The following is a 23,223-nucleotide window of genomic DNA, read 5'->3' on the forward strand; positions in this document are numbered from 1 at the left end:
ACTACCACAGAAAGCAGTTCAGGCCAAAACATTGTTGGTTTCAATGATATGGCTTTCGGGGCTTAAAGGATTAAAGGTTAGGGGGAAAGTGGGAACAGGTTATTAAAACAGCATTTTGGTCGGCACGGACCAGTTTGAGCCAAAGGGTCTGTCTCCATGCCATATATTCTGTGATTCGAAGCAGTAATGAATTGATTTTCAGAATGGAAGGAACTGTTCAGTGATATTCTCCAGGATTGGTGTTGGGATCACTTCTCCTTCTGATACGTTTTAATTACCTAGACTTGCATGTCACGTATAATTTCAAAGTTTGTAGATGACGCAAAACATGAAACTGTAGGAAGCAATGAGGAGTGTAGTGCCAGGTTTCAGGAGAATAAAGATAGATTACTGAAATGGAAATATATGACAGGTGAAATCTAACCCAGAGAAACATTAAGTGATTTGTCCCTGCAGCCAAATCCATTAAAACCCTAGGGCGTAGGCCAGCAGGTCCCTGGGTTTGTCACACTTTTGTCCCTTGAGTTTCTCCGATTCTTTACCTATGCTGATATTATTTTCCCAATTTCCTCACTCTCTTTAGCCTCTTGTTGACCATTTAGAAAAAATGTCAAACCCTTCATACAGAGGAGATTTACTACAGATCTGAAACCCAGAAAAGCTACAGAAACTGCAGGTGAATTTAGAGGGTGGCACAGTGGTTAGCGCTGCTGCCTCACAGCGCCAGGGACTCGGAGTCAAATCCCAGCTTGGGGTCACTGTGTGTGTGAAATCTCTACGTTCTCCCTGTGTCTGGGGTGGTTTCCTCCAGGTGCTCCAGTTTCCTTCCACAGTCGAAAGACATGCTGGTTAGGTGGATTGGACATGCTAAATTCTCCCTCAGTGTATCTAAATAAGTGCCAGCCTGCGGCAACTAGGGGATTTTCACAGTATCTTTATTGCAGTGTTAACTTAAGCCTATTTGTGACGCTAATAAATCAACTTTAAAGAAGAAAAAGTTTGTGGGTGATTGAATATCGATACTCAAAATAATGAAGGATTTTGATGGGTAAATAAAGACAAATTTGTTCCACTAACAGAGGATCATGACAATGGGAAGAAAATTTAAGACAATGGCAGGAGGTGAGAAGAATGGAATTAATTTGTGACCTTATTGTGAATTAGGTAACAATTTGCAGGACTTTGGAGAATGAGCTGGGTAACAGAATTAATTGGACAGATCTTATTTTCTCTCCTAACCTTGCCATATCTTTTACTAGGTATTCCTCACCTGGGTAGAGAGCAGAGCTCTCTTCATCATAACAAAATCCTCTTGATCAATCATTTTATTTGCTTGTGGTAACTCTCCACTGCACTCAAACAAAAAGAAAGAAGCAAGGAATGAGTAGTTTATTCAGCCTATCAAGCTTGCTCCTTTCACACAGCCTTCGAGAGAGAGAGAGAGAGAGAGAGAGAGAGAGAGAGAGAGAAAGAGAGAGAGACAGACAGACAGACAGACAGAAACAATTTGTTATTTTAACAAGCACCATTACAGTCAATCAGCTTTTCGGACTAACTGATTGGCCAAACGTCACCTGTTCACAAGATTCCTACAACCTGCAGAATCACCTTCTGAGCTCCCACCTGGGTCTCAACAAACCCTCCCACCTCGAATCTTTTTCCCAATCAGATATTTATGAACCTCTTCTCCAGTTTTTTTTAGCCAATTTACTCCTATATTGGCATTAGATAAATGAGCATGAGATAACAGGACGCCATAGAGAGTTAGAACAATTTGACTGAAGTTCAAGATGCATCACAGACAAAAACTGACACTAAGCCAAAGAAGGGATATCAGGAGAAAGACCAAAAAAATTGGACAAAGAAGTGAGTTTTAAGAAGTGTTTTAAAGGAAGGAAGGAAGGGAGGGAGGTACAGAGCCAAAGAGATTTAAGGAAAGAATTCTATTGCTTTAGTCCTAAATGTCTTAAGGTTGGATGAAAGGATGGAGAGATACAAGAGGGCAGGGGAAAAGAGAGACAAACCTCTCCCAAAAGCAGATGTCACAGTGGCACAGTTGTTAGCGCTGCTGCCTCATAGTGCCAGGGACCTGGGTTCAATTCTGGCCTCGGGTCAGTGTGTGTGTGGAGTTTGCACATTCTCCCCGTGTCTGTGTGGGTGTCTTCTGGGTGCTCTGGTTTTCTCCCATAGTCCAAAGGTGTGCGGGTCAGGTTGGTTGGCCATGCTAAATTGACCTAGTGTCAGGGAATTAGCAGGGTAAATATGTGGGGTTACAGGAATGGGGTCTGGGTGGGATTTGGTTGGTGCAGACTTGATGAGCCGAATGGCCTCCTTCTGCACTGTAGGGATTCTATAATTTGCGCATGGTTGACAGGCTTGAGGACGTTATAGAGAGTAGAGGTATATGGAGACTGGGAACTAATCTCGGTCTGCACATAGAGATGATAGAAGAACGAGACTTTGTACAAGATATGATTTGAAGGTTGGATGGGAAACCTCAGCATTAATCCTCAGAAAATCATTGATGTAAGATTCAAAGTTGGATGGGTGAAATTTAATTAAGCCTTGGGAGCTGGCATATTGCAGGAGGGGGAGACATTGGGAGAATTGGCAAAAGTATCTACATCAGGCTCCCAGCATCAGGAAAAACATTAAAATGAGGCCGGGAAGGGCCCAATCTGGGATGTCAATTAGGATCATTAATAAGTCACTTGATACTAATGAGTCCTCTGTAATTTAGTGACGTTCCAGGGATTGTGTCAGATCCGTTTGCCTCCCCCAGGCCTCCTGTGGCACCATAGGGGACATACCTCATTGGCAGCATTTAGCACCTGATGGAGGCACTCAGAATCAACACCCACACAACCCCTGACTGTCTGACACCCACTGTGAGGGGGTTACCATCAATGGAGCTGGGGGGGGTGTGTCCCACCAGTAGTAACGGCAGGAAAATCGAGCTGATGTCTGTTTTTAAAACCAAGCAGCCCATCTACTTTTTTTTCAGTAGCTTTGTCCTGCTATCTTCAAATAATTATGTAATAAATCCAGCTCTCTCAGTCTCTTCCCCCAGTTTAAATCATCAGTTTCATTGGAACTCTGCTGGTGATTTTGCATCTGCTTTTGCACCAGCAAGAACGGTGACGCAGACACAGAATACTGGCAGTCGGAGACCGAGACTCTCACAAGCAAGATCTCATTTCCCGATTTTCCACACTGTGACGTAACGAGGTTCTCGCCTAGAAAGGGTTAGGGAAGAGGGACATGTCCAGCCAGTGCCCAGCTAGAGGTTGCTACAGGGGCTGGCCCTCTGGGGAACCCTGTTGGAGGGAGACTCCCATTACATTTGGCAGTGAGAGGCTGTTGAGCCCACGTTGTGGAGGTTGGGGGGGTGGGGGGTGGGGGGTGGGGGGGGGGGGGGGGGGTGCGGTGTTGAGCCTATGTTGTGGGGGTGGGAGGAGCCCTCGATATCTTTGTGGTTGTTGAAGTGGGGGGAGGGGGGGGCAGGGGCAGGGGGGCAGAGGAGTCTGCAGAGAGTTTAACCTCTTTTCTGATCAGGGTGTTCTTTAAGAGTGGCAATCCAGTCTGTGAGGAGCCGACCTTGCTGGCTCTATCAGACCCCATCACAATAAGTGACAGTGTCAACTAAATGCCCAATTATTTTTTATATCCGAGTGGCCCAAGGTCAGATCTTAAAACTCAGCTATGTATCTGGAGAGATACACACCGGCTTTCAGTCAGAGACTGACACTCTGGCAAATGATGGGAAAATTCCACCCATTAAGTGAATGATCATCGGATGGAATTTTTCACTTCCTCCAGTCTAGTGGCGACAGAGACACAATATTCGCAGTGATGGCAAAAGCCAATATCCTGCTGGTGGGAAATTCATTTGGGATGTTGTTTTCCTAATTCTCGGGGCAGGTGAAAGGTTAGGGAATCATATCTGTAACCAATTGTGACACATGAATTCTCATTAAAAATACAACTCATTAGAATTACATTTTCCCTCAAATTTAAGGGCCCCGCCATTGGATAATTAGAACAGTCTGCTTCACAGCCATGTAGAAATGGGGAGGCAGTGGAGGAGTGGTATTGTCACTGGATTAGTAATCCAGAGACTCAGCATACTCCTTTTGGGGATCTGGCTTCAAATCCCACTACAGCAGATGGTGACATTTGAATTCAATAAAAATCTGCAATTAAAAATCTAATGACCAACCCTTTATAGAAGGAAATCTGCTGTCCTTACTTGAGGTTGAGTCGAGCAGACCAACAATCCCCCAGCCCCCTCTCAATTCCCATCACCACAAAGCCACCCGTTCCCACTGAACTTAGTTTTCTGCTCCCCAGCCAGGAACAAAGATATCAAAAACTTCCCATCCAATCCCAATAGGTGAGCCTATTGGCAGTCAGTACATGCTGGGACCAGCCTGTGATTGGCTGAGTGGGCTTTGAGAAGGTTTGCAGTTGAACTGTGACCTGCCTATGTACTTGAAGAATGTGATGGGCCAATAAACCTGCCTCAAGGGTCACACCAGGCCACTCCACTGCAGACAGTTCAAGGGAATACAGAGAAGATTCATATTGACTTCTGACAAAGAGTCATTCTGAACCCACTGTTCCCTTGCCACAGATACTGAGATAGTCCAGCATTTTCTGTTTTGATTCATGAGATTTTTTTCCAGAGATGAGGAAATAGATTAGAGAAGTTAGGACTGTTTACCTTGGAAAAAAGATGGTTGAGAGATTTGATATGTGTTCAAAATCATGAGGGATCTGGGCAGAGAAGATAGGAATAAGGGTTGGCAGAAGGGTCGAGAATGAGAGGGCACGGATTAACAATACGAGGAAAACTTTTTCACGCAACAAGTGGTTAGCGTGTGTTAGGATGTGGAAATCAGTTCAACAGAGACATTCATCAAAAGACTAGAGCTAGGAGCCGGAGTAGGCCATTCAGTGCCTGGAGCTTGCTCTACCATTCAATACCATCATAACTGATCTCATCACAGCCTCAGCTCCACTTTCCGGCCCATTTCTTACTAATTAAAAAGCTACTGCCTCTTCCTTAAATGTACTCAACATCTCACATTTACTGCACTCTGGGGAAATGAATTCCATAGACTAACAACCCTTTGAGAGAAGTAACTTCTCCTCATCTTGGTTTTAAATCTGCCACCCCTTATCCTAAATCTATGCCCTCTTGTTCTAGATCGCCCCACAACAGGAAATATCCTCTCCACATCTACTTTGTCAAAGCCCTTATCACCGTACAGTGGCACAATGATTAGCTCTGCTGCCTCGCAGCACCAAAGACCAGGATTAGATTCCCGGCTTGCATCACTGTCTGTGTGGAGTCTGCACATTCTCCCCATGTCTGCATGGGTTTCCTCTGGGTGCTCCAGTTTCCTCCCACAATCCTAAAGATTAATGCTGGGTGCATTAATCACGCTAAATTCATCCTCAGAGTACTCAAACAGACACCAGAGTTGGCGACTAGGAGATTTTCACAGTAACTTCATTGTCATGTTAACATGAGCCTACTTGTGACACCAATAAATAAACTTTATCTTGTACACCTCAATTAAAATTCCTCTCATTCTTCTAAACTCCAGGGAGTTGAGGCTTAAACTGCCCAATCTCTCTTCAGAAGAAAATCCCCTCATTTCTGGACTCAACTTCCTCTGAACTGCCTCCAATGCCACTACATCCCTCCTCAAGTAAGGGGACCAAAACTGTATACAATATTCTAAGTGCGGTCTCAGTAAGGCTTTGTATTGTAGCAGCAACATTTCACGACTCCTGTATTCTACTCCTTTAGCAACAAATGCCAAGATTCCATTTGCCTTCCTTATTACCCGCTGTATTTGCATACTAGTTTTCTGCAATTTATGCACGAGGACATCTCGATCCCTCTACATTTAGATAATAATTCAGATAATTTAGATAATAATTAGATAATAAATAAATTTTTTTCCAACCAAAATGGATAACCTCACACTTAAATTCCATCTGCCCCTTTGACTTAACCTATCTTATCCATTTGTAAATTTTTTATTTAATTTTCACAACTGAATATCCCACCTATTTTAGTGGCACCCGCATCATTCAAGAGGGAATTTGCTTGTTACCTGAAAAGGAAGAATGTGCATGGCTCAAGGAGACAGCATCAGGGTAAGTTGCTCCAATAGAGAGCCAGCACAGAAAGATGGGCCAAATTGCCTCCTTCTGTGCTGTAACAGTTGTGTGATTTTGTGAAATCTGCAGCTATTACACAAAATTGGCTGGGAATTCCACTAATTTTTGGTGGAATTAATTAGTGGATTGATTCCACTAATCCACTAAATGGAGGTTTAGCACCATGTCCTTATAGCTCCAGGCAATGCTGACCTTTGTTGGCACTGCAGGTTGGCAGAAATTAACAATTACCATTTCAACAACTGGAAAATAATGTGGGGTGCTCGGCTTCTCGGTCACTTACTGGAAGACTATTTTAATGTTCAACTGTCATGTCTTGCTTCCTCACCCTTAGCCGTTCAATATATCGGCAAAAATGACTAACAGGTTGAGATTGGTTTCTGAAGCTTCTGAAAAACATTTAGATTTTTTGCTAATTCAGACAGTCCCTGTTAATTGTCCATTTTTTTCTACATTTCACTTATGTGCTAAACAGTATGTTCAGTGGAACCATCCAAATTTACTCATGAACCAATTGAGTTTACTGCAGAAAACTGGGTGTAAAGAGTCAGTTTAAAACCAGGAGGGTTCCACCTTGACCAGAATGGAAATCGAGGCTGTCTTTCTTTATAACAGAGATGTTTTACTTTAGTTCTAGTAATTTAATCTCATATTAGCATGCTTTCATCACTCTTGCATGACAATACTTACACCAACAAGGATTCATACAGCTTCCTCCCAAATTTCTCCCTCACAGTGTTTGCTGTGTCCCTGGAGGCAAAGAAAAAGCAGACTGAGGTTGTCAATCAAACAGTATATCCACAAGAAACTTTGTGTTACCGACATTGTACCATTGAAGCATGCAATCCCTACAGTGCAGGCAAAGGCCAGTCTGTAGCGTGGCCTGTAATCCTGCCCCCAAAGTCTGAAATCTACCCTTTGCAGAAATTTCTCATGCTGGACACACTGCAACAACATAGCACACATTTTATCATTTACTAATGAGAGTTCATTTGTTCATAGGCCTTTCTGACATAGACTGAGTTGGAATGGAGAGAGGAAGGTAGTAACTCACCCCACCACTGTCCATCCTAAATCCACCCATTAAACTCAATAAGGGGCAGGTTACAAGATTCCACCCAAAGAATCTACAAAGCGATATAGATAGGTTGAGCCAGCAGATGGAGGATAATGTGAGGAAACGTAAGGAAATGGGAGGTTGTCCACTTTGATAACAAGAATAGAAAGCAGAGATAGAGAGAGACTGCAGAATGCTGCATTATTGGAATCTGAGTGATCTTGTACAAGAATCACAGAAAGTTAGCATGCAGCAAATAACTTGGAAGGCAAATGGAATACTGACCTTTAGTGCTGGGCATGAAGGAAGAAAAGGACAGAACTCTGAACAAATAGACTGTTGCGAATCGCTGAACATTGTGAAACCTACAATCAAACCTTGTCAAATGATTCTCTGTCTGTGAAACACAGGTGCTACAAACCCCATTGAAATGATATAATGCATTACAGCCTTGAGCTCACGGAGCAAGCATTATGTAATCTTTGGCATTTTTTGCAGGCTGATCAATCAAGGTCCAGCAGATCTCTTATATTCAAGAGGCAGCTGGAAAAGGCACACAGGGTAAATGGAATTAAAGGTTATGGGGAAAAAGCAGGATGAAGCTATTGAGTTGGATAATCGGCCATAATCGTGATGAATGATGGAGCAGGCTTGAAGGGCTGAATGGCCTCGTCCTGCTCTTATCTTCTTTGTTTCTATGTTGATCCCGACTGGCTGTCGTGGGGAAGATTTGCATTGGCGCAGTCACTGCTCCCAGATAGTAGTTTGTGAAGGAACTGCTGTCAAGGGAAAGTTAAACCCAAACACTACTTCAGTGTTTCCCTCCTTACCTCCTCCTCTAACCATACAAAGTCACTGTCAGGACCACAAGCAACGGAAAGGTGAGTTGAGATTCTTTTATCCTTCTAACTAAAAGGACAGTGGTATGCTCCTCCTGCCAGATGTGGGAATTCAGAGCACAATCTAGTCTCCCTGACAACTTTGTCTGCAAAAAGTGTGTCCAGCTGCAGCTCCTCACAGATCACATTGTTCGGTTGCAGCAGGTGGATGCACTGTGGATCACACAGGGGGCAGAGGGAGTGATAGACACTAGTTACAGGGAGGTTATCACACCACAGGTTCAGTCAGGTAGATGGGTGACCGCCAGGCAGATAGGTAGTGCAGGAGTCTCCTGTGGCTATTTCCCCTTTCAAACAGGTATACCATTTTGGAAATTGTTGAGGGGGATGGCCTCTCAGGGAAAAATACCTACAGCAGTCAGGCCTGTGGCAACACACCTGGTTCTGCTGTAGGGTCAGGCAAAGAGCAAGCAAGCAGTAGTAATAGGGGACTTGCTAGTCAGAGACACAGACAGGCATTTCTGTGGCTACGATCAAGACTCCATGGAGTGTGTTGCCTCCCTGGTGCTAGGGTCAAGGATTTCTCTAAGTGGTTGCAGGACATTGTTAAGGGGGAGGGTGAGCAGCTAGAGGTCGTTGTACATATTGGTACCAACAACATAAGTAGGAAAAGGGATGAGGTCCTGAAGTGTGAATATAGTTAGGCAGAAGGCTAAAATGCAGGACCTCGACAGTAGTAACTTCTGGACTACTGCTAGTGCCATGTGCTAGTGAGAATAGGAATAAGAAGATTAGGCAGATGAATGTGTGGCTTGAGAGCTGGTACAGGGGGCAGGGGGTGACCTGTTAAGAGGGACGGGTTACACCTGAACTGGAGGGGGACTATTATCCTGGTGGAGAGATTTGCTAAAGCCACTCAGGAGGGTTTAAACTAGTTTGTCAGGAGGCTGGGACCCAAAGCAGTAAGGAGACAGAAGAGAAGGTTGAGGGCAGCACAGAAGTTAAAGGGAGCATATTAAATAGTAAAGGTAGTTTCAGTAATCCTAGTACCCGACAGATCAGGCAATAACAGAGCAGAGAAGGGAAGTCCAGATTAAACTTCATTTCTTTCAACTCAAGAGACCTGAGGGGCAAGGTAGATGGAATCATGTGACTGGGATATTATAGCTATGACTGAAACTTGGCTAAGGGATTGACAGGACGGGCAGCTCAATGTTCCAGGGTACAGAAGCTATAGGAAAGATAAAACAGGTAGAGGCGGGGGAGTTGCGTTTTTGATTAGGGAAAACAACACAGCAGTATTGAGAGGGGATATATCTGAGGGTTTGCTCTCTGAGTCTATATGGGTAGACTTTTGAATGGACCTACCTTGCATGAAGTTGATCTTTCTCTACACCCTAGCTATGACTGTAAACTACATTCTCCACTCTCTCCTTTCCTTTTCTATGTATGGCATGCTTTGTCTGTATAGCACACAAGAAATAATACTTTTCACTGTATATTAATACAGGTGACAATAGTAAATCAAATCAAAATCAAATTTAAAAACTGAGAAATAAGAAGGGGGAGAAATAAGAAGTGTTGAGGAGCAGAAGGATCTTGGGGTCCGGGTCCACAGGACTCTTAAATCGGCCTCGCAGGTGGAGGAGGTGGTCAAGAAGGCGTATGGTGTACTGGCCTTCATTAATCGAGGGATTGAGTTTAGGAGTCGGGAGGTAATGCTGGAACTTTATAAGACCCTTGTCAGGCCTCATTTGGAGTATTGTGCGCAGTTCTGGTCGCCTCACTATAGGAAAGATGTAGAAGCTATTGAAAGGGTGCAGAGGAGATTTACAAGGATGTTGCCTGGACTGGGAGGCATGCCTTATGAAGTTAGGTTGAGGGAGCTGGGACTCTTTTCCCTGGAGAGACGAAGGTTGAGAGGCGACCTGATAGAAGTTTACAAAATGTTGAGAGGAATAGATAGGGTGGACTCTCAGAGGCTATTTCCCCGGTTTGAAATGGTCGCTACGAGAGGACACAGATTTAAGGTGCGGGGAGGGAGGTTCAGAAGTGATGTTAGGGGTAAGTTTTTCACTCAGAGGGTGGTGAGTGAATGGAATCGGCTGCCGTCAGTGGTGGTGGAGGCGAACTCGCTGGGGTCTTTTAAAAGACTTCTGGATGAGTATATGGGGTTTAATGAGATTGAGGGTTATAGATAGGTCTGTAGGTTGGTAGGTGATGTGATCGGCGCAACTTGTGGGCCGAAGGGCCTGTTTGTGCTGTAGTGTTCTATGTTCTATGTTCTATGTTCTATATCACTTTGATCGCACTGTACTATAGGTCCCCAAAGTCAGCAGAAAATTGAAGAGCAAATATGTAAGGAAGTTACAGATAGCTCCAAGAAAAACAGTCAATTTATATGCTGGATTTACTGTATAAGTTCTTTCTGATGTAACTACTCACCACAGCTGTTTACGAACTGCTTGCCCTTTCAATGTCTCCACGTTGAAGTTGTTGGTTCGTGCAGGCATGATGAAGAATGCAACCACCGTCATACGACTTTGATGAGCCTGCAACAAAAGAGAATTTTTTTTTATAGTGCGTCATTTTCATAAAACCAACAAGAAATTGAAAGACAGGAGCAGAAAATGCTGGAAAATCTCAGCAGGTCCATCAGCATCTGTGGAGAGAGAATAGAGCCAACATTTCAAAACATTTAGTACGTTTCTCACTAGCTTACTCTCATATTCTATTTTCTCTTTATTAGTTTTATTAGTTTCTGTAAACTCCTGGCTTGAGACAGTTCACACCTCTTTAACCTGTGATTATCCCTCTCTCTACTCGTATTGTCTGTACCTGGAAAGACTTGATTCCTGTAAAGACTCGCATTCCAACCATTATCTTGCAAAAGTATCTTTGTCTGTATATGCCATGTTTGTGAACCCAATTCTCCATTCCTCAGTGCTCTCAAGCTTTCAGAGCACTGAGGAAAGAGCAGCACTCTGAAAGCTCGTGCTCCCAAATAAACATGTTGGTCTGTCACCTGGTGTTGTGAAACGTCTTACTTTGCCCACCCCAGTCCAACGCCAACATCTCCACATCATAGAGAATGAGATCAGTATAATAGTGAGAAATAGTCTTGGTTCAGAAAACCAAAATGTAGAATCAGCTTGGGTGGAGATTTGAAAAAAAGCAAGGGAAAGAAGCCACTGGTGGGAACAGGTTTTGGGCTCCCTGACAGCAGTTAAGCTATAGTAAAGAGTAAAAATCAAAAAATAATGGGGGCTTGTAACCAAGGTATTTCAAAAATCATGGGCAATTTTAATCTTCATATAGATTGGATGAATCAAACTGGCAAAGGTTGCCTTCAGGATGACGTTATAAAAGATTAATGATCTCAAGGCAAAAGATTATCCAGGCAAGAGTGATTATAACATGATGAATTTTACTTTTCAATTTATGGATGAGAAACTTGGGACTGAAACTAGTGTTATAAACTTAAATAAAGGCAATTACCAGCATGTGAAAAAAGAGTTGCAAATTGTAGCCTGGGATGTTGGATATCAGTTTCATTCAATGAGTATGACTATGTCAAGCTGTTGATGGGACAGCTCTCCCAATTCCGGTATCCAGATACTGGTGCAGCAGATTTGGTAAGATCATGTGGGCCAATTGATGATGGGTGGTCAGTCTCTTTTTTTTTTACTTTTACCTTTCTGTAGTGTTTTGAGTGGCTAGCTAGCCTATTTCAGAAGGCAATTAATGAGTCAATCACGTGGCTGTGAGTCTGGAGTCACGTGTAGGCCAGACTAGGTAAGGACGGCAAATTTCCTTACCTAAAAGACATTAGTGAACCAGATAGGTTTTTATGATAATCCCTTGTTACATGATCGCTTTTTATTCCAGTTTCATTATTAAATAATTGAATTTAAATGCCTGCTGCTATTTGAATTTGTGTCCTTGATGCACTAGTCTAGGCCCCCAATCTCCTGATCTGCATGAAGGATTGTGCTAATACCACCAAGTTTAGCAGTGATCATAATACTGTCCTCAATATTTCGATACTCAACACACACTAAAGATCCAACTTTGGATTTTCCTGCTCTGTTCTAATCAGAGTCTGTTGCTTTTGAGCTGTGGCTTCATAGAGGATTATGAGTTATCCTGAGTTATCGTTACATTGAGCAGTGACTTCTCTTTGAGAACAAAGATCCCTAAAATAACACAATTAATTACAGGGCAGAATGAGCCACAAACCACAAACAGCCAACAGAATCTCGTCATTCTCCAATTGCCATCATAATGACACATATAGAATGTGAAATCAGAAAGGTTATTTTACCCGGAGGAGATAGTTGAGACGGGCTAATGATTCCAGGAATACATCTGCACCTTTGTTGGTAAATTCATATCTCCCAGCAATGAAGAAATAGACAGTCTTATCCAGATCAAAGTCCAAATGACTAGAAAGAATCAAGGCAAAAACATTTAAGAGTTAATACCCAATACTTACAGAGCACAAATCTAGGGTGGAGATACATAAGAACATAAGAAATAGGAGCAGGAGTAGGCCATCTAACCCTTCGAGCCTGCCCCGCCATTCAATAAGATCATGGCTGATCTGTCGTGGCTCAGTTCCACATTCCCGCCCTCTCCCCATAACCCTTAATCCCCTCTCTCATCAAAAACCCATCAACCCGCGTCTTAAAAATATTTAGCGAGGCAGCCTCCACCACTTCAACGGGCAGAGAATTCCAGAGATTCACCACCCTTTGAGTGAAGAAGTTCCTCCTCAACTCTGTTCTAAACCGCCCCCCCTTTATCTTGAGGCTATGCCCCCTAGTCCTACTATCCTTTCTGAGCGGGAAGAGTCTCTCCACCTCTATCCTATCCATCCCATTCATCATCTTATACGTCTCAATGAGATCTCCCCTCATTCTTCTAAACTCTAACGAGTACAAGCCTAATCTATTCAGCCTCTCCTCATAGCTCAACCCCCTCAACTCCGGCAACAGCCTAGTAAACCTCCTCTGCACTCCCTCCAAGGCCAAAATATCCTTGCGTAAGTACGGCGCCCAAAACTGCACACAGTACTCCAGCTGCGGTACTCCAGTACTCCAAGGCAAGGCCAAAGCATAAGCTGTAAACATATGGTTAAATAGCTGAAACAAAAGCAATACATATTGAAAGTACAGAATTAGCAGAGGTGAGGAATACAGATGCTCAGTCCTTCATCTGAACTCAAACATACATTTCAATAGAATCAGAAGAAAGGGAAGGAGAGATGAGAGTCAATCCTGATGAGATAACCTGTGTCCAACACCAATAGATGATGTCACATGAGACAATGAAACAAGTCAAAGCCAAGAAAGAGTTGAAAAGATGGAGTGGAAGTTTATAGATCGTGCAGCTGCTCTAGCGTGTCATTACCTTTGCTGCTGCCTGCTTTAAATTTCTGGGCCACTGTCTCTATCTTATTTTTCCAGCTATTCCCATTTTAATTTGAGGCCTGATTTACACTGTTGGAAATCAACCTTTAAAATTCTGGGACAATGGGTTAGAGCTATGAGATAGATGAACAATAAGTTTACTCAGCTGATACTAATAATGAGAGAGTGTAAGTAGGGCATTGAGGAGAGCAGAAGGATGTAACAGAAGTTTTCAAAGAAAGAGTTTGATAGATAGAAAGTGAAAGATTATTTAACAAGGGGCAGGAACCTACATTAATACTCAAAGCCTAGTGAGGAGGCTGGAGGTTTTCATACAATGATTTACAAAAAGAATGCATTACCGCAATAACAATTAAAGTTTAATCAATCATGACATTTCACAAAACTAAATAAATACAAAGAAAAATCTTAACAGATATAGAGTGAGGGAGAATAATGCAATTCAATGTCTGCTGTTTAGCAGAAACTGTGCCAATAAGTATCACACTAGATTTTTAACATAAATCTGACTAAAGAAACGCCTCATCTTACCCATAGAAATGACCCCTGATAAACTCCTGAATCCGCATCTTGTTCTTTGAGTGTAAGTTCTGAATCTCATGCATTGTAGAAAATTTCTTCAGATTCAGTCCATTTGGTGTCACTACATCTATGGAAAGAAAATGGAATTGAATATTGAAAGGTTCAACACTGAAGAATAATTAACTGAAAGAGTCACTGTTACCTTGGTGATCCTGTGAAGGGCCTTCACAATTCAGTTACTCTGTACCTGAAGTAATGCCTTTGACTACACAATTGGACACTGGAGCCAACCTGTACACCAGGAGCAAATCACAGGGAGCCAATCTCAAGGCTCTTATCTACCACAGGGGCCAAAGTAGAAACAAACAAAGACAATCTAATGAAGATATACAATGAAGGAAATCGCACTGGAATGTTATAAAGTAAATAATGGTAACATGCTGTGATCTGGTAGACAATGTAACCAATGGCAAGATGATGTGGTCAGCTGAAGGTTTAAATATAGAAATCAGACGGGGATTGTGAGGATCATTTGTGCCCAGGGTGAAGCCCAAGTGGTGGTGTAATGAAGTTTTTTTATTAAACATTTACATTGATTTAATTTGTGAAGTTAGTTATTTTATTGCATGCTGGAGTATCCTTACCGCTGGATGAACATTAGAACATAGAACATTACAGCGCAGTACAGGCCCTTCAGCCCTCGATGTTGCAGCGACCTGTGATACCAATCTAAAGCCCATCTAACCTACACTATTCCAATATCATCCATATGTTTATCCAATGACCATTTAAATGCCCTTAATATTGGCGAGTCCACTACTGTTGCAGGCAGGGCATTCCACACTCTTACTACTCTCTGAATAAAGAACTTACCTCTGACATCTGTCTTATATCTATCACCCCTCAATTTAAAGCTATACCCCCTCGTGTTAGCCATCTCCATTCGAGAAAAAAGGCTCTCACTGTCCACCTGATCTAATCCTCTGATCGTCTTATATGCCTCTATTAAGTCACCTTTTAACCTTCTTCACTCTAATGAAAACAGTCTCAAGTCCCTCAGCCTTTCCTCATAAGACCTTCCCACCATACCAGGCAACATCCTGGTAAATCTCCTCTGCACCCTTTCCAATGCTTCCACATCTTTCCTATAATGCGGCGACCAGAACTGTACGCAATACTCCAAGTGCGGCCACACCAGAGTTTTGTACAGCTGCAACATGACCTCACGGCTCCAAAACTCAATCCTTCTGCCAATAAAAGCTAACACACCGTACACCTTCTTAACAACCCTATCAAACTGGCTGCCAACTTTCAGGGATCTACGCAAATGGACACCGAGATCTCTCTGCTCATCCACACTAGCAAGTGACTTACCATTAGCCCAGTACTCTGTATTCCTGTTACTCCTTCCAAAGTGAATCACCTCACAGTTTTCCACATTAAACTCCATTTGCCACCTCTCAGCCCAGCTCTGTAGCTTATCTATGTCCCTCTGTAACCCACAATATCCTTCCACACGGTCCACAACTCCACCGACTTTAGTGTCATCTGTAAATTTACTAATCCATCCTTCTACACCCCCATCCAGGTTAATTTATAAAAATGACAAACAGCAGTGGCCCCAAAACAGATCCTTGCGGTACACCACTAGTAACTGAACTCCAGGATGAACATTTCCCATCAACCACCACCCTCTGTCTTTTTACAGCTAGCCAATTTCTAATCCAAACCGCTAAATCGCCCTCAATCTCATGCCTTCATACCTTCTGCAGTAGCTTGCAGTGGGGAACCTCATCAAACGCTTTACTGAAATCCATATACACCATATCAACTGCTTTACCCTCATCCACCTCTTTGGTCAACTTCTCAAAGAACTCAATAAGGTTTGTGAGGCACGACTACCCTTCACAGAACTGTGTTGACTATCCTTGATCAAATTATTCCTTTCTAGTAGCAGAGGAAAACCCATCGTAGCTTGGTTTTTGTTTTGTAAGGCCTGAAGAGGTGCCACAGATGCTGGACACAACCATGACAGAAGGTTTGATTGTCCCCCTGTATTTCGGATGCTTAATCGTACCAGCAATGGAAGGCAGAGGTGGAAATATGGACCCTTGTCACCGCAATACTGAAGAAAAAGCAAGGTATGGCATTAACTTTCTCACTTCTGGCTAGAAGTAAGATAAGAAGCAAAGTATTTTCTAACTGGACTGCAGATGCCTAAATAAAAAAAGGGTTACAGCCCCTATAGCAATACCTGGATAAGTTTTATCAAAAAGATATGTTTTTGAGAATTATGAAGGGTGGGTGATTTTTGATAGGATTAGGAGACAAGAAAATCAGTTCCTGGAGGAAAATATCTTGGAATTTGGTAAAGGCCGTAACAGGCTAATGAAATTTAATTTGACGATTCCAGATGCGGTATTAACCTTTAAGTTGTTGGACTGTGTATGTTTGCCTTGGATGGATAGTCTTCCAGTAATGCCTGGAGTACAATTTAAGGGACCAGAATCCCTCTTTGATCAAATGGTAACATTAGAAAAAGTGTTTTGGGAAACAATCTTCCCCATCACTTTTTCCAATGCAGATCAGAATGCTATAGCTCCCAGAGTAGAGGATATGATGGTAGCTCAGCCGTATGCTCAATCAAATGGTAAACACAGGCCCCCAAACAGAGGCAGACTGCTGATGTTGAAACTGGATATAACCAGTCTGACAACGGAGAAGATACACGTGGGAGGGTGATAAAAGACATGAGGGTGATAAACTGAAGAACAAAGAACAACACAGCACAGGAAACAGGCCCTTCGGCCTAACGAGACCACGCTGCCATTTTAACATTGTGCTTTTCCTCTTCCACCCTTGACCCATGTCTATGTTTATGGCACCCACATTGGAAACCAGAAATGGTAAAGGGATGGTGAATCACTGTTCCCAATGTGATTCCCTGTATCACTACATAATGAATTGTCCAAAAAGAAGAAATTGTGTCTTTGAAGCCACGCATGAAACAGTATGTGTAGAAACTGACAGCGATGAAGGTAAGGGCCATGAATGCATTGCTTTGGTCACAGGAAATTGAGCCCAGTAATGAGTGTACTGATGATAGACTCTTGTAACTGTGCAGTGTTGGATAGTAGATGAACATCAACCATCTAAGGCTAAGATTGGCTAATTTGCTAATAAGGGTCCCTTGATCATAAAGATCAAAAGAAAGTTAAAGAATGTAACAATTCCGCCTGTTTTTGATTTGGAGATGATAATACTTTACCTTCTTCCAAAAGGGTTGTTCTCCCCTGTAGAATTGCAGGAATCAGTTTGTTCATTAATACAGATGTTGTTTTAAGTGACATGCCTTTGTTATTAAGCAGGTCTGCAATTGAAGAAAGCTCAGCTGACTATTGATCTGAAGAGTGACAAAGCTGCGGTATTTGGAAGATGTGTAGATCTGCATCTTGAGCTCAAGCCACTATTGCTTTCCCTTAAATGAACTGAAAATATCTAACCAGAGGATTCATGATGTATTAGTGTCAATTACAGACAGCAGTTTGATGGACAAAAGGAAGATTCTTTTGAAACATGGTAACAGTTTACACAATCAGCACCACAGAGACTGAAAACACGGCCTCAGGATGGAGGTGTGCTGGATAATGGCTAAATAGCAAATATCAGTCCAATGTGAGATTTGGACAAAATATAGAAGGATTTATTTGTGTCTAATCGTGAGTCTACCATTGTCTTGGAGATTCAACAAAGTAGTGGCAATGGATTTGAAGATTTGGGATGAAAAGAAAGGCATTTATTTACTAAACTTGGTGGATATTGACACCTGGTTCAGTATGTCTACAGTGATTTATAGCAAAGATGATTGTGGACAAAATGAGGACTTATTGGATTGGAACAAAGTTGGGGATTCTTAACGGACAACAAGGATGTGAATTTGCAAATGATGAGTTCCAAGATATGAGTGAAAATTTAAATACTGTGGTGATGCACACAGCAGCAGAAAGCCCATTCTGCAATGGTCTCTGATTGGAATCATACAAGTATATCATAGAATCCCTACAGTGCAGAAGGAGGCCTTTCAGCCCATTGAGTCTGCACCAACCACAATCCCACCCAGACCTATCCCCAAACACCATGTATTTACCCTAGCTGGTCGTCCTGACATTAAGGGGCAATTTAGCATGGCTAATCCATCTAACCCACGCATCTTTGGACTGTGGGGGGAAACTGGAACACCCAGAGGAAACCTATGTAGACATGGGGGGAATGTACAAACTCCACACAGACAGTGACCCAAGCCGGGAATCGAACCCAGGTCCTTGGCACTGTGAGGCAGCTTCGCCAACCACTGTGCCACTTGTGCCACCCTACAGCGTTGGGTGATATGCTGCATAAGATTTTGGCCGATCAACCGGGCTGTAAATTGCAGATTACAATAGCATGGGCAGTACGTTACAAATGGTGGGGGTTACAGTCCAAACCAACTGGTATACAGCAGGTAAATGAAACTACCAGCAGTATTGATGGATGCTTCTCTGGTATTAGAAGGGACAAGCATTAGCTCTATTTTCTCCACACATTCATGCAGGAAGAAAGGTCTTCATTAAGGCTAAGGTTTCAGAGTGGATACAATGAGCTCAAAGGCATCGCATAAGACCATCGGCGTACATAACGAGAAAGGTGATATGGTCTACTATGAAAGAGAGGAAAGTGATAGGGATGATGGCAAAGTAGTTATACTACAACATAGTAACCAGACACTGCAAGGCTACTCTTCAAGAGTAGTGGAAGTTGATTATGAATTTGGAGCATCTGAACAAGATGTAGAAATACAAGGGACACCTTGTACCTCACACCCACACAACTTGACCATTACGACAATCAAACAGCTGTAGATGAGGGGGAACCTGATGATCAGGTAAAGAACAGTGAGATGAGGCTGTTACTTCAAAGGTTCAGCTACTCAAAGCGGTCACAGTGGTATCATACATACCCAAAGGATTGAGTGAATGGAGGGATGCCACTGTAATCAGAGCAGGAAAAACCTCAGGAGAATATGAACATTGGCTCAAATGCCAAAAGCAAGAGCAAACAGTGAAAGCTATAGATTGGAAAGATGGAAGGCAAAAATGCAAGGCTTATGTTCAGATGATGGAGCCAGTGAGCACTCGTGAACCCAAGGAAAGGTGACAAATCTGCGAGTGAAGTTCGATTAACAAAGAACAGATGTCTGAGAGTAGCAGCCCTGACAAGGACAAACATGGCAGTAGAGGCCAGAGTTTAATGAGAAAGGCTAGGAATCAAATCACTGACAGGAATAGGAGCAGAAGTCCCCATGATAGGGAGGTGTTGGTGGCTGCCAATAAAATGGAACTTATAGAAATAAGAGGAGCCAAACAAAGAGAATTGGACAGTTGGAAAGAGCTTGGGGTGTAACCAAGGTACCAGATGAAGGGCAGCTTGCCCTGTCCCATTGGTGGGTTTACACAGAGAAAGTTTTACACAATGGGATGTATAAAGCAAAGGCCAGATTAGTACGAGCAACATTTGGAGGAGAGACACATTCAGGTTAATTCACTCACGTCAGGGAAAGTGACACTGAAATTGGTTTTCGCTGTCCTAGTCCCTAATAAGTGGGAAAGTCAAAAGAAAACAACACAGCATTTCTGTAAGGCCAAACATTTCAAAGAATAATATTCTTTGAAGCCGTCCAAAGAGGCAGCTAATACACAGGGATGGTTGTGGAAACTGAACAAATGTGTATAAGGATTGAGCAACCTATCAGGCCGTTTTTTAAAATATTTTTCTGTATAATCTGTATTGCTGAAAACTGGCTGTGTCCAGTTAACAGTGAATCCTGCAATGTTCTACTGGAAGTCTGGAGGAAAATTGGCCAGAGTTTTTGTGACGTATGTTGATGATGTCCCATGGGGTGGCACAGACAAATTTGAGGAGGTAATTAATAGGTTGAAGACAGAATTTAAAGTGGGGAGTCAAACTGCCGATGCTTTTCGATATCTCAGTCTCAATACACAACAAAGTAAATCCAGGAAAATGATAAATCAACAGGGATATCCAGACAGCATTAATCCTATTCCCATAACCAGAGAAAGGTCAAATGGGAAAAAAAGAGGAATCGGCCAATGAAAAAGAAACTGAATAGTTGAGAAGTATGATAGGACAGTTAAATTGGCTAAGCAGACAGACAGAACCGGATGGGAGCTATAATGTCCTGGAGCAAAGTAATATGTTGAGACATGCTTCAGTCAGAGAGATTTTGCAGCCAAATTGAAATTTTAAAAAGCTAAAACTAGAGGAATGTGTAATTCAATTCCTGACACTGGGAGAACTGGAAGAGATGAAGTTGTGTTTACTAATGCTTCACATGCCAATCTACCTGATGGACATCCGAATGGTGCCATATTCATAATATTCTTGGTAGGTAAGAAAAATGTTGCCCCTTGGCCTGGGAAGTAAAAATGATGGTCAAAGGTACATTGACTGCGGAAACCTTAGCTTTGGTAGAGGCAGCTGATGTGGGGATGTATCTGTCTGACACATTAACAGAGGCAACGTCGGGAAAGAAGGTACCAGTTGAGTGTTATGCGGACAGTCAGCCCTTAGGGACAACGCTGACTCTCTACAAAAAGTGTAACAGAAAAGCGACTTGAGAATCAATTTGGCCAGCATTAAATAAAGGACATTTCAAAGCCAAACTGAGTTAGTGCAAATCTACAATTATCTAACTGTTTTTATAAAAGAGGTGCAGGTACCAGAAAATTGTTGAGAAAACCGAGGATGGTTACCCAAGATTAATTTAAAGAAAGGGGAATCTGTTATAATATAACCAACATCAAAATGATGTGGTCAGCTGACCCCATATAAATAGAAAGCAGATGGGGATTGGAGGGAGCATTTATGGCCCAGGGATTGGTCCAGGCAGTGGCAGAATGAAGTTTCTATATTTATTACTTTATGAAGTTAGTTATTTTCTTGCTTGTTAATGGAGTACCCTTACAGCTGGTTGAACATGAAAGAGTTTATCTGGCCATCAATGTCAAATAAACTGTTACAGGAAGACAAATAAGGATAATACACTATACAATCATAAAAAATATGGTTTTGGCTTTCGTTAAAGTTGACGCTGTAGAGCAGGAGTATTATTAGAATAATTCACACAAGATGATAACAAGGCTCTTAAATTTGATCATTTAAACACAAAGGGCCTGATTTTACCATTGCATCACACCCGTAACTTGGAGAAGTCAGGCATAAGGCCATTAACGCGATCCGTGCCCACGTCCACGCAGATGTCCACTTTACCAGGGCCTGAAAATGGACGCAATCCGAATCACACCCAAAATGGGCACAACGGCGATTTGCATGCATTTAATTTGAATTAATGAACTACCCGCCCAACTTTACCAGTATTTCCCCCTTTACTACTGCGTTCGCCCATCCAGATTCGGTGTGAAACAGACTTGGTCCACAAACCTCTGTTTCAGGCACTCCAGCTTCCGACGTGGTAAGTTCAGAGCTTCCAACGGCTCACTGACTCAGATTGGTGGTGAGGAAGGGGAGGGAGGCAAACCAGATCTCTGTCTGGTGAGGGGGGTGGAGAAGGAGGCAGGTCACATGTATCACTGTTGGGGGGAGGACAGTGGGGGAGGATGGGCGAGGGGGGTGGGGAGGCCCGATCATTCTCTGATGGGGTGAGGGAAACAGGGAGGCGGGGGGTCTGCTGCCACTCTGCAGGCGATCTTTGCGGGGGGGTGGGAGGGAAGGGGCAGGGGGTCATGATTAGCGTGGGTAGCGGGGGGTTGGGTGAATAAGGGGGACAGTTATGTTGTGGGGCTGGGGCAATATCCTGTTTTTTGCTTTGAGCCACTTTATCCACTTTTTGTGGTCCAGGAGCAATGTGACAGGGGTGCGTGTTTCAATTTTTTTTATCATTGTGTATGCGGAGTTCAATCCTTCGATCGGAGCTGTAGCATTTCGGGCCCCCCTCACCCACACACACAGTGCGATTCCAACTCGTGATTTTTTTCCAGGCTGAGAGCATATAGGAGGGCGTGAGAACAGATTTCAAAGTCAGATCTGAATTGCACCCAGATTCAGCACTTAGAATGAAAATGGTAAAATCAAGCCCTAAGAGTCTTAGAGGATTACAGGCCATTCGGCCCAACTTGTCCATGCCACCCTTTCTTTTTTAAACCCTAAGCTAGTTCCAATAACCAGCATTTGGCCCATGTCCCTCTATACCCATCGTACCCATGTAACTGTCTAAATGTTTTTTAAAAGACAAAATTGTACCCGCCTCTACTACTACCTCTAGCAGCTCGTTCCAGACACTCACCACCCTGGGTGTGAAAAAATTGCCCCTCTGGGCACTTTTGTATCTCTCCCCTCTCACCTTAAACCTATGCCCTCTAGTTTTAGACTCCCCTACCTTTGGGAAAAGATATTGACTATCTAGCTGATCTGTGCCCCTCATTATTTTATAGACCTCTATAAGATCACCCCTCAGCCTCCTACACTCCAGAGAAAAAAGTCCCAGTCTATCCAGCCTCTCCTTATAACTCAATCCATCAAGTCCCGGTAGCATCCTAGTAAATCTCTTCTGCACTCTTTCTAGTTTAATAATATCCTTTCAGTAATAGGGTGACTAGAACTGTACTCAGTAATACATTAGATATTCCCCTAATTGATGAACAATAATGTGCTTCACTCACGAGGTTTGCATTTGAGTAGATGTTCTGCCTCCACTGCTGTGATTTGTGACACTGTAGTAAAGACATGAGTACAATGCACAGCTGCACGTTCCATGCAGTACCGATGGTAGATCTGCCTCTCTCCTGCCTCCCGATCTACATCAAACTGAAACAAAGACCATCAGTATCACCATCACATGGGTTTCAGCAATGTACTAATGCCCAGTAAGTGGACACAAGTGAGTTCCTTTAAGAGTTGATGGAACGTTCAAAGCTCTGAGTTTCCCAAGCATAACAATGGAAACATCTACAATTCCACTGGGAATCCAGAATTGTTTCTTTCATTATCAACAGGAGAAAGTGAAACAAATCTTCCAAGATTGTTAATAAAGAACTGGAATGATCTCCAACAAATTAATTAAGAATTGAATCTTATCATGTTGACTGATAAACAATTAATAAAA

General features: G+C 42.8%; 1 protein-coding gene across 1 annotated transcript in view; it reads right to left on the bottom strand.

The window, feature by feature from the left end:
• The window catches only part of LOC145361488 (glycogen [starch] synthase, muscle-like), an 89,510-nt gene that overhangs the window by 35,780 nt on the left and 30,507 nt on the right, over positions 1-23,223 (bottom strand). The window contains exons 5-10 of the mRNA XM_080217300.1: positions 22,781-22,925; positions 14,055-14,172; positions 12,416-12,536; positions 10,537-10,643; positions 6,886-6,945; positions 1,271-1,349 (exon numbers count right to left, since the gene is read on the bottom strand). Of these exons, the coding sequence (XP_080073426.1) occupies positions 1,271-1,349; positions 6,886-6,945; positions 10,537-10,643; positions 12,416-12,536; positions 14,055-14,172; positions 22,781-22,925 (630 nt within the window). The remainder of the gene's footprint in view (positions 1-1,270; positions 1,350-6,885; positions 6,946-10,536; positions 10,644-12,415; positions 12,537-14,054; positions 14,173-22,780; positions 22,926-23,223) is intronic.

This window comes from Carcharhinus amblyrhynchos, chromosome 35 (assembly GCF_965287045.1).
Source record: "Carcharhinus amblyrhynchos chromosome 35, sCarAmb.v2.hapA, whole genome shotgun sequence".
Classification (NCBI taxonomy): domain Eukaryota; kingdom Metazoa; phylum Chordata; class Chondrichthyes; order Carcharhiniformes; family Carcharhinidae; genus Carcharhinus; species Carcharhinus amblyrhynchos.